The sequence below is a fragment of the Myotis brandtii genome, unplaced genomic scaffold (genome assembly GCF_000412655.1).
Source record: "Myotis brandtii unplaced genomic scaffold, ASM41265v1 scaffold1857, whole genome shotgun sequence".
Classification (NCBI taxonomy): domain Eukaryota; kingdom Metazoa; phylum Chordata; class Mammalia; order Chiroptera; family Vespertilionidae; genus Myotis; species Myotis brandtii.
The window spans coordinates 116,464-128,942 of NW_005356893.1; the positions used below are offsets into that span (position 1 = coordinate 116,464).

Genomic DNA, 12,479 nt, shown 5'->3' on the forward strand with positions numbered 1-12,479 from the left:
CTATGGTTGCAAATATAAAAAAATTTCTATATGTGACATGGCACCAGAGTTAAGTTAGGATTTTCAAAATGCTGACACGCCGAGCTCAAAAGGTTCGCCATCACTGGTATAGACCCTGCTCTATCAGCTTCAGTGTTTGTGATGCCAAAACTGGGTAATTTGTCGTATCCTTGGGGAGGAGGTAAGTGAAACAAAAGACTGCTCTCAGTACAAGGAAGAATTACGCATCCCTGGAAAGATTTAAAAAGTTGAGGAGAGCAATCCAATCGGCAGTCCCTATCAAGTCCCACAGCTGCCTTTAGGTCCAGCTATTGTACTTAAAAAATAGATATATTATTGATTTCAGAGAGGAAGGGAGAGGGAGAGAGAGAGAAACATCCACGATGAGAGAGAATCATTGATCGGCTGCCTCCTGCATGTCCCACACTGGGGATCTATCGCACAACTTGGGCATGTGCCCTGACCAGGACCCGGAATCGAACCGTGACATCCTGGTTCATAGGTTGATGCCCAACCACTGAGCCACGCTGGCCGGGCAAGCTATTGTACTTTTGATAACTTAGCTACCTTGGATCTAACCAAGAAAGAAAAACAAAGAAAAAAGTCATCCTGGAAATTTTTGAACCACAAAGGGTCAGAACTCACACAGCCTGTGTGGATCCCAAACCCAAGTGGAAAACTTAGATAGATGCAGTCCTGGCTGGGCAGTGACCCCAGGTGCTGCCAGCTCCCTGGAGAACCCACGCTGAACGTAGGCCACAGATGAAATTCAAAGCAACGCACACTGATAATCACACATAGATGGGTCTCTCTCACATGCTAGTCTGCTGGGAGTTACACTTTCTTACGTGACTGAAATACAGGGCGATGATGGTACGACAGGGAAGTCTCCCTAGTCCATAGCAAGTTTTCACATGAATGCTTGGGAGCAACCACGGGGAAGCTTTCTCACAACAGCACGTGGGGCAGACAGTCTGGGAAAGATGTGCCCGGCAAAGCTAACCCCCCAAAGCAGGTAAACTAGGCTTCTAGGCGTAAAGCATGAGCGTGGAAAGAAGGTGACACTGACGACAAGTTCAATCTCATGGAAGATATTACAGTTCTAAACTGTATTTCTTAATAAAATAACTTCACAGTAGCAGAGCAAATTGACAGGAAATGGCAAACCTTCCACTGTTATCATCACACGAGTTAGCTTACTGATCACTGGCCACTGCCATATCGGCTGGGAATATCTTGCACATATTAACTCCCTGAGTACACCCACCAGCCCTCTGCGCTGTATCCCCGTTGTACCGACAAGGAAAGCAAGGCACAAAGAAGTGATATGTCTCTCTCAACAAAGGTTACAACAAGCCGACCCCCAAATCCTAGTGGTGGGAAGATTTGGACGACACAATCAACAAGTCTGATCTGATGGAAATAGGTAGACTCTGCAACTAAGAGCTGGAGAATACACAGTCTTTTCAATTACTTAAAGAACATTTACAAAACTGACCAAGTGCGAGGCCTCAACAACCAGAAAAGACTCAAACTTGGGCTTTTTACAACCACAATGCAATTAAATTAGAAATCAATAACAAAAAACAGATGTTTAAATATGTCATACAATTGAAAAATTTAAAACATGCTTCTAAATAAATCATAGGAGAGATTAAAAAGTAAAAGAAATGAAAAAGATCGGGACGTGAACAATAATAATAACAGACATTAAAATTCGTGGGTTGCAGATAAATCAGTGCTTACATAAGAAATTTGTTACTCAACTGCTTATAATAGAAAAGGAGAAAAGTTGGAATGAGGTAAGCATCTGAAGAAAAAAACATTTAAAGGACAAGAGATGAAATCCAAAGACATTGACAGAGCCCTCGCTGGTTTGGCTCAGTGGATAGAGCTTTACCCTGTGGACCAAAGGGTCCCAGGTTCGATTCCCATGTACCTTAGTTGCAGGCTCCTCCCCGGCCTGAGCCCTGGTCAGGCTCACGCAGGAGGCAACCAATTGATGTGTGTTTCTCTCACATCAATATTTCTCTCTGTCTTTCCCTCTCTCTTCTACTCTCTCTAAAAATCAATGGAAAAATATCCTCGGGTGGCGATTATAAAACAAACAAACAAACAAAAAAACAAAGATGTTGACAGAGAAGGTTGAAGGAAAGGAAATGAAATAGAAAATAGAAGTAGAAAAGAGAAGTTGCACCAAGACAAATTGTGGTTCTTGGAAAATCGTAATAAAAATGATTTTGGAAAAATGACCCCAAAAAGGGGGTGGCGGGGGGAGGAGTATAAATAAACAATATTAGGAATAATCAACATATGCAGCAAAAATTAAGGTGAGAGATTATGGGCAACATTTAGCCAAGATATTTCAAACCTTAAGATGAAATGGAGATATTTCTAGAAAAATATTACCCCAAGATCAACCAAAGCAGCAGACATTAAAGTAATCGAATCAGTAGTGAGAAACTTTCCCACGATGCAATATCACGAAACATTTAAAAACTGTTAATTTCATCTCACATATATTATTTCAGAATATAGAAATATGAGTAAGCTTACTACAAAACTAGTACGTAAAGCAAACTAGAACAGACAAGAACAATTATAGGCTAATCTCAATGACTACAGACGCAAAAATCTTGAGTGAAATAAAATAATACACGGTGACCTAGTTGGAATTGTCCCAGGAATGCCAATTTGGTTTGATATAAGAAAACTGATCCATGAACTCTATCCCATTAATAATGGGATGAAAGGAAGCAGAAAATTTATTTGACGATATTCAATATCAAGTCAAGCTTAACAAAACCTCTTGGCAAAATAGGAAAAGAAGGGAAATCCCTTAACCTGATAAAGGGCATATTAAAATCATGCCGAATGGAGAAACATTTGAAGCCCTCTTTATAATCAAGCACATGATAAGGAGTCCACAATTACTGCTTCTAGCAGCGTAATGGAGGTCAAAACCAGCAGAGCGAGATAAGAAAAATAAATAAAAGGCATAAGGACTGCAAAAGAAGAAATAAAACCGTCATTCTATGCCGGTGATAGGACTGTCTCTATAGAAAAGTCAAAATAGAAATGAAAAGAGTTTAGCAAGGCACCGGGCTCTAATAGTAACATATGAAAGACGTGCTCTATATTCCACCTGAATAAAGTGAAAAACATAATATCAAATGAGAACAAATAAAGTCAGAAGAAATTAAATGAGCTCTGGCCGGTGTGGCTCCGTTGGTTGAGCATCATTCCGTGCACCAAAAGGTCCCTTGTTCGATTCCCGGTCAGGTTCCCGACTTGGTACTGAACCTGCAAGCTGGGCATGTGCCCCGACCGGAAATCCAACCAGGGACCTTTTGATGCACGGAATGATGCTCAACCAACTGAGCGTGTCACACCAGCCAGGGCAGGGTCAATCTATTGTAATTGAATAATATTTTTTATAGTTTGGAAAGTTGTCTGTTTAAGGAGAACTCACGACAAATTTATGGTAATTTATAGTAACTTTACCAGCATATTAGTATATCTTTTGGTAAAGTAAATAAATGAGAATGTGTATTTTAATGTACTAGATAATTCTAGAGGAAGGCATACTGACATATACCTTGGCTTTAAGCAAGGAATTTGGCAGGAGGGGCAAATAATGAAATAGCTAACACACACTTTTTCAACTCATCTCGTCTGCAACGAACTTGGCAAAAGTGAAAGAAACCTCTGAAAAGGCAGGCTTTTCCCAGGAGGGGCAGGAGGCTGTGGCCGCCAGCACAGCCCTGGGCAGCAACGAATGAAGACTGTTATTTAACAGCCTGATCTGTTTACGCCCTATTGATGACTGTCATAAAAAGAAAATTCAGCTTCGAGGGAGCAAACGCCAGAAGACACAGCGCAAGCTCTCTGACACTCCTTGTTGCCAATTCCAGTGCATTCAGAGAAGCCGAGGACTTGCATGCGGGCTTCAGCTGCAACCTGCTAGCGACCGGATGACTCACTCAGAAGCAGGCCAGCGCGGGAGCCTCCTTATCTGTCGAACGGAAGCACCAGAGGCAGCCAAGCTCTCGCTGCACATCCGCCCTGGGTTTCAAGAGGTTGGCTTTTCTTTGAAAAGCCATTAGTGAAAGCCACAATCTCCAGACACCAACCCCTGGGCTGCGGTCATGGTCTAAATCTCCGTGTTATCATCCTGGTGACTGAACAAATAAGCAAACTGCCCAACACCCACGAGCCCCCAAGTTTCAGCTTCAGGTCCCCATGGCAGCTGACACAAATGGAAAATGATCCCACGTTGAGTGGCCTTTTGTGGCTGCATCAGAAAGGAGAACTTGGGGACCGACCCTCTGGGAGGGTGCGTGACGAACATTGAAAAGGGGAAACGAGAGACAGGCTTACTTTCACCTTACCTTTTCAACATCCGCTTTTGTGACGTTGATGTCAGCATCCATTTTCTCAAAGTACTGCTGCGCCCGGTCAGCCTCCTTGCAATCCCGCTCAAATCGCCGCTTGCTCTGGAAGCCGAGGAAAGCGGTGGAGGGGAAAGGGGTGACTAACGAAACCAGGAGATTCCTCTGAGCACTGGCTTTTACCCAAATCCCCCAAAGAGCATTCTTCTCCCAACGGATTGCTGGGTCATAATCTCAGGATGCTACTTTATTTATCTTTAAATAAGTCTTTATTGTTGAAAGTATTAAGTATGCCCTTTTTTCCCCTCCCACTGACCCCTTCTAGTCCGACCCCGCCTCCTGCCCGAGGCCTTCACCACCCTATTGTCGTTGCCCATGGGTTATGTGTCAGGACCAACGGCCTAATCTTTGTTCTTTCCACGTGGTTTTTAGAAAAAACACTCTCCTTGAGCTCTTTTGGCTCAACATTTTACTTCAGATAAAAGTTTCTAGAAACACTCTACACTCAGATTAGAAAAATCTCTCAAGGCGTTTTCTTTAGTGTTTTCGTTTGTTTTGAACATACTGACTGATTCAAGCTGAAATTCAATTCCAGTTAGAAAATCGGCCCAGGCCTTTCCCGGGCTGCTGGCTTCTCACTCACCGACTCGAGCTGCTTCCAGCAGGTCTCTATGTGCTGCTGGGCCTTCCGTCCGTCATGAAAGTGCTGCAAGCGAGAAACACTAGGGATCAGCGCACCCTCCTGCTCACAGTGACACGAGAGAAAAAGCCCACCCGCTAAAATAATACTTAAATATTGAACACCCAGCATGTGCACACCCAAGAAATCGAAGAGTTAAAAAATAAAGGGAAATGAAAACAAGAATAGCCAAGAGTAGCCTTTGAAACTTTAGATGTTATAATAATTGAATTCTAAGACTTATATACACAATTTGTAAAAGTGATAGTGAAGTTTTAAGACAAAAATCACTTAGATCTTTATTTTTAATTGCTTTGAGATGTAACTCACATACCATACAATTCACACGTGCAAATTGACAAGTCAATGGTTTTTACTAGAGTCACACAATTATGCAACCATCACTATAATCAATTTGAGAACATTTTTATCACCCCAAAGAGAAACCACGACCTCTTAGCTGTCACTCTCCTACCCAGATCCTCCCCAGGCCTGGGCAACCACTCATCTTTCTGTTTCTATAGATACGCCGCTTCTAGATGTTTCATAGAAATGGAATCTCACAACATTATCTTTCGTGACTGGCATAATGCTCTTATCACTTCATAATGTTCACTGAGCAGATTATCTCTCCAAGGTTCATCCATGTGTCACACGGATCATTTTTATCACTAGGCAACATTCCACTGTATGGATATATGCCACCATTTGTTTATCCATTCACCAGCCGATGGCCTTTGGGTTGTTCCCAGTGTGGGGCTGCTATGAATAATGCAGCTACAAGTATTTGTGTAAAAGTTTTGAGTAGGCAGATGTTTCCATTACCTAGGACTTTTTAAATTTATGGTAGATTCACCTGCTACCTGCGGAGGCCCTGGGGCAGATATGTGCCTGGTGTTGACACCCGAGGACTAGACCAGAGTGAGCCTCACAAACATTAGGAGCCAGGGGTCAGAGAAGAAAGGGGCAGACTGGGGGGGTCTGTGGGCTTCTTGTCTGAATGAGCGGGGAGCAGGGGTGACGGACTACGGAAGCACCGTGCTGTGAAGAAGGTTCCAGGTGGCAGGCTCTCTCCACCCGTGGAGATGACAAACACTTGGACCACGGGGTGCAGGAGAGGTGGTGGGAGAGGATCAGATGCTGGGGCCCTTTGATCAGGAAAGCTGCCGGGATGTGCGGTTGCATGGGACCAGATGTGGGCTGTGATGTGCTCAGATGTCAGGGTGACTCCGAGGTTGTCCTGACCTGCCTGGACGCGTGAGCAGGCTCCTCACTCTCCGGTTCTGTTGGGGTTGCCATGGAGAGGTTCCGGCGTATCAGAGGGCGGGAATGGACGCCTGCAGCTCCCCCAGCTAAGATGCTCTCGGCCGGGTGGGTCCCCTGACCAAGGCTGCAGCTCTGGTGAGGCAGCTGCCCGGAGCTAACCTGTTTCCTGGAGCGGCCCGTGGAGCTCAGCATCCCTGATGGCTTTTCCTGGCCCCTCTCCACAGCGGCCTAAACGCTCCCTTTAATCCACGGGCTCCCTTCAGTGACTAGGACAGGTAAGCAGGGGAAGGTGCTGCGGGGAAGGCAGGTGAGGAGGGACAGGAGCCCAGAGGCCCTCCGCACAGCCTCAGAGTCCCACCTCACCTGTCAGAACTGAGGCTCAGCTGAGTCACAGGCGGCAGCTGACCGCTGGGAGGCTGGGAGCAGGGGAAGGGCAGGTTCTCTCGGAAAAGACAGCGCTTCTTTACAGGGACTGTTTCTCGCCTCCTGTGAGGTCACGTTCACTGTTGTAAGCGCCTCTTTACAGCCAGCTGCATCCATCCAGCAGCTTTTTAGTGTCTATGAACCCAAGAGAGCCCCTGGGCTTCATTTTTCCAGCCTCATCACAGCACGGGGATGCGGCAGAAAAGAGAGCGAGTCCACGGCAGCAATAAACCAGCAGGACAGGGTCACGGCTGTGGGGAGTCGGAATAGAGCGGGGCAGAGCTAGGAAGCCTTGAGTTTCGGAGGAAGTACAAAGTGGAAGCAGGTTTCTGGAAGCCACAAAGATCCCTTATAACGAGACCGGAGGGAAGCAGTGGTGAGGGGGTGCTCAGGGGAAAGAGATGTGGGCAGACGGGGAGGCAGAGGGACAGGCCGGGACAGACGGGCTCACTGTGCCCTTCCAGTGAGGCCCTTCGAGCCCGAGTCCCTGTCCATCCAGAAACGCAACTTTCCCAAACTGCCCCGAGGATCGTCCCCATTCCGAGAGCAGGGACCACCACGTATGCGGTTTTCAGAAAAGTCTCACCATTCCCCCCAATTTCACTCTGAGATTCAAAGACGGACCCATACAGAGGGAGTCACCGAGCCCCAAGTCCCGAGCCGAGCTCCAGGCTGGTGCCCAGCTCTGGGCTTCCACGCGCAGCACCTCCCTGTGTGGACAGGAAGCACGCACAGGATGCGCAGAAAGTGGTGGGCCCACAGGAAAGGCTCTGCTCTATCGAAGGATCTTCCCTGAGGACACAGTCTTCAGACACTGGCCATTAGGGGAGCAGGAGGGATGGCTCCGACCGAAACCCCACCTGGGGAATCCTCCTGTCGCGCCTTCATCGAACTATTTTAGAATAAATGTGAATTTACTTTTCAAGCATAGCATGGACCCTGACTTTGCTGTGAGCTTTCTCCCAATGACGCCTGAGCCACAGCTTTCAGACGAAAGCAGGATCCCCAACCACATGCGTGACCCCATGGCTTCACGTGATGTGAGAAAAAGCACAGGTGCCTGTGATCTCTTTTGAATCGTTCCTTATAGCATGTGCCCCTCCAACACTCATGTGGCTGCCCGGCTGGCGTGCTTCAGTGGTTGAGCATCGACCGATGAACCAAGAGGTCAAGGTTCAATTCCTGGGCAGGGCACATGCCTGGGTTGTGGGCTCAATCCCCACTGTGGGGTGTGCAGGAGGCAGCCAATCAGTGATTCTCATCATTGAAGCTTCTCTCTCTCCCTCCTTCACCCCTTTTCTCTCTGAAATCAATAAAAATATATTTAAAAAAACAAAAACTCATGTGGCGCGCGCGCGCACATACACACACACACACACACACACACACATACACACACACGCATGCACACGCACATACACGGTCACATAGGAAACGGACGGATGGAACCAAAGCCCGCCCTGGGCCTGCGCGTGCCTGACCCAGATAGCGGTGGTTTTCAACGGTTACAAGTTAAACTCACCCGCTCGCCAGATGTGTTTGTTGTTTACTGACAAGCAATGGCAAGCACATTTCTTCTCTGGACAGTGAGCAAGTGTGTACTGAGAAGTGTGCCTCCGAGGCCGCATAAAGAGGGATTGTTCTCCAGGAGATAACAAGCGCTCCGCTGGCCCGGTGAGGTCATCGCAGCTCCCTGCTCTCCTCTCCGAGGACAGACAGGAAATGCCAGCTCCCCAGGCCCAGCGCCACGCTCCCACTCTCTCCTGGAATAAGATGCTTTCGTTTCTCTCCAAACACAATAAGACTTTCAAAAATGCCTGATGGTATCTGGGTGACAGCTAAACTCACTTTCATGTCAATGCTTTGGCTGACCCTTAAACATATACAAGCACATTCATCCTTTAAAAATGTTTTAGAAATTTCCCAGTGACCAGGGGTGGCTGAGATAAAAAAAATCACAGGGAAGCTAAAATAAACACACATTAACCTAAAGAAAATTACAGTGACAAAGTTCTCAGGGTACTGCTCTGCGAGACATCATACTTAGGCTGAACAAAGTGTGCAAATGTTTATTATTCTCACTCCACAATTAGGTACAACAGCTGTTTACTTTCACTATATAAATATAATAGTTCATTAACTTCTAAAACTCCTTAATAAAGCAAAATATGGCATTGATGTGAGAACAGCCACTCAAAAAAAAAAAAAAAACAAACTGGGGGGGAAAAAAAGAATAAACACTCAATTGAGGACAGTCAACCATCTGGAATTTTAAATAAAACTCAGATTCCACAGATGAAAACAAAGGAACACAAAGACTTGAAAAGGGCAAAGAAAAAAAGAGCATCCAGAAAATATGTCTGTGACAAATATTATAACTTCCTCAAAACCCACAGAGCGGCGGGTCTGAACACTGGCCCTTCTCAGCCTGCCCCAGGGTTAATTCATGCACCGCTAAGTCTCTGTGGGTAGAGATGTGTGTACTGGGGAGGAAGACTGTGAGCCACCTTCAGACTGGCTCAAAGGAGCATTTCACCCTCATTTAAGTCCGAAACCATAAACCCAGGAGCGTTCGTGACAGGAGTCGCATTCTGCTTTGATTTAAGGCTTATTTTCCCAAATTCATTTATAATAAAAATACCTTCTCAGCAAACTTGTTTAAAGTTCCTAAAAGCCTCCTTCCCACTGCCATGCTCAGTGGCTTAACTTCACCAAACACTGACCATCGGGCCCCGGGCAGGGGACCCCGATGAGCCCAGGCCCAGGCCTAGGCCCAGAGCCAGCAGCACCGGCCTCCATGTCCACGCTCCTGCTCCCGAGGAGAAACGTGTGGCTCAGACATCAGCCAGGGAAGAACCTAGACGCTCTGCTTTCATAGGTGGCAAGTCAAGATTGTCTTTTTAAGAATTTACCTTTGAAAAGTCAACATATTTTCCCAAAGACGAGCCTACAGATTTGTGTATCAGGACAAACACTGGTTATTCATACTATTATGTGAGTGAGCAGCACTGAAATATGAGAATGAATACAGCACAGGTGGAAACCGCTGCGTAAAAAACATCTTTTCTCCTAGAAGCATGAGTATCTAGTACTCTCCTATTTTGGTTGGAAATTTGAAAGCTTCGACATCAAACAGCTGACTCACTGTCATGCTATGGCCCCAAAGGCAAGAAGAATGTCCATCCCTCCCACTACCTGCCTTTCCCCTACTGCCTCTCACGTCTACACAGGAAGGAGGGAGCCTCCCCTTTTGCAGCGTGAGCCATTTCACCATGCAGGCTCTTGTTAGGGCTTCATCTCTTTCAACTGGCAAAATCGAGATGAAAAATAATTCTCTACTAGGATCCTGAGCGTGGAAATACTCTATGCCAGTGGTTCTCAACCTTCCTAATGCCGCGACCCTTTAATACAGTTCCTCATGTTGTGGTGACCCCCAACCATAAAATTATTTTCGTTGCTACTTCATAACTGTGATTTTGCTACTGTTATGAATCGTAATGTAAATATCTGATATGCAGGATGTATTTTCATTGTTACAAATTGAACATAATTAAAGCATAGCGATTAATCACAAAAACAATATGTAATTATATATGTGTTTTCCGATGGTCTTAGGCGACCCCTGTGAAAGGGTCGTTCGACCCCCAAAGGGGTCTCGACCCACAGGTTGAGAACCACTGCTCTATGCTGTAAATCTGAAATCGTCCCTTTGGGCAGACAGGATTTCGCCACTGTATCAAATGGCCCAAAAGGTATTGCACTGAGGGTTAAGAATGGTACTTAAGCAAGACATTGTCTCTAGTCAGCCATGAGAAACAGTAGCTAGACCTAAAAATCTGGTACTTGTGGCAACCATCAGAACTGAATGACATAATGATGTTGGTCATTATTATTTACCGTCTCCTCCACTTGGGTGGGAGCCCTAGCTATCTTGCTGGTTCATGCATCGGGGCACTGAAAGAATTCTGTGGGCTCAAATCTACATAAAAAAAGCATGTCACTGGCCGACTTCGTACTTTATTGCTAACAAATTATTATGCACCTAGCAAGCGATCAAAGCTCAAAGATACAAATCATGGCTTAAAAACAGATCTTAGGGCAAACCTTGACTATGAATATACTGAGCGTACATTTTTCTCTCTTGTTCACAATAAAAGCCATGAAAAGAATTTAATGGTGTCGAGAGGAGCAGAAAGGTCCTACTCATTAGATAGCAACGGATGAGCCAAGAAATCAGGTGGGTGGAACTAAGGTCATCTTTCTTGCTTTTTAAAAGTCCTTGTAAGCATTTATTTTAATACTACTTATTCCACACAGCACACCCCATCTTATACTGCTTATCCTTGTTGGACTGATATGCTCAAATATATTTAAATGCCTCAGAGGAATTAGTATTCTGGGGCCCACAGATGCACTTCAGAGTGTCTGAGGGGCCCTTGAAATTGTAAAGACCTAGGAACAAGGTCCATACTTTTATACGATTCTCAAAGGAATCAGTTTAAGTCCCACCATTTATGATTCTATTTAATTTTAAGGTTTCTAGGGATATTGCCCTTATCTTTGGTCCACTTCTTTGAAAGAAAAAACAAACTTTGTACCGATTTCCTTTCCTGCTTCAGTTCCTGGACGTAGCGTGCTAACCCCGCGAGGATCTGTGAGGTCAAGTTCTCGGAGACGACTTCATGCTGCCCTGCGTAATCGTTCATTTCGTTCAGGGTGGAAAGGAAGGCTTTACACGCCGTATACCTGCGGAACAGAACACATGGAACCTTTTTCAAACGCGGTCACATCTGTGCTCACACTGCTTTACGCCGGAGAAATAGTCATTAAAATCAACCTCCCATGGGATCCTGACAATTCATTACACGTAAGAGTGTTTTCATCAAAACGGTTCAGAATTAATTACAACAGAAACTCTTTTCATTTTGTGGAAACTGAACTGCTCTATGCAGGGCAATAAAATACTTAGTGCAAATATAACCCAAAACACATATACATGCTGTATGTATGAACCTAATGGCTATTTAGCCCCAAGTTAGAGACATAATACTTTGGGACTGTCCATGTTCAGCCTTAGTCGCTGGCTGAAATGGACATATTTCTTGGATGAATTAGGCTGAATGAGACTCTTGACATTATAAAACCAAATCAAGATTGTAAAGCAAGCATGTCAAACTCAAAGGCTAACACGGGCCAAACAAACAAGGTTTAAGTTTATGTGAGCCACAAAAAAAAACATAAAGCTTCAATTTTCATAGAAACGTAGGTTTATTTCGATAGAGAAATGCTGAATACAAAGGGCTGAAATAAATGAGTAATCGTTAACATAATAGAACATTTTAATAAAAATTAATATTTTTTCTTGAACATTAACTTACCAGACACTGAATAACTGCACAAATTAATAAGCGAAACGAAAATAAACCTATTTTTCTTGTTCTCTGAAAGCAAAATATTTCCTGTTGTGCACACCAAACAAGTCAGTACAAGACTAATGACGTGGCCATCAGTTGCTAAAATATTCGCTGCTAGTATTAGTGGAGAGAAATGGTGCGCCTGCGCATAAGGCACGTAAGGGACATGAATGCAACATGGTTATAGTAATCGGTCATTAGCGAACATTGTTGTTCGTTATTAATATCCTGTATAACAGGATATTGTAAAAATTAAGTTACAAAAGTTTTATTAAGACGTTTCTGACATACTGTTATACTGGCTGG

The 12,479-nt window shown here is 44.9% G+C and overlaps 1 protein-coding gene across 10 annotated transcripts in view; it reads right to left on the reverse strand.

The window, feature by feature from the left end:
* Positions 1-12,479, reverse strand: part of FNBP1 (formin binding protein 1) — a 79,239-nt gene that overhangs the window by 39,655 nt on the left and 27,105 nt on the right. For all 10 annotated transcript variants that reach the window (XM_014537942.1, XM_014537949.1, XM_014537948.1 and 7 more), the window contains exons 4-6: positions 11,358-11,505; positions 5,035-5,097; positions 4,392-4,496 (exon numbers count right to left, since the gene is read on the reverse strand). In XM_014537942.1, the coding sequence (XP_014393428.1) occupies positions 4,392-4,496; positions 5,035-5,097; positions 11,358-11,505 (316 nt within the window). The remainder of the gene's footprint in view (positions 1-4,391; positions 4,497-5,034; positions 5,098-11,357; positions 11,506-12,479) is intronic.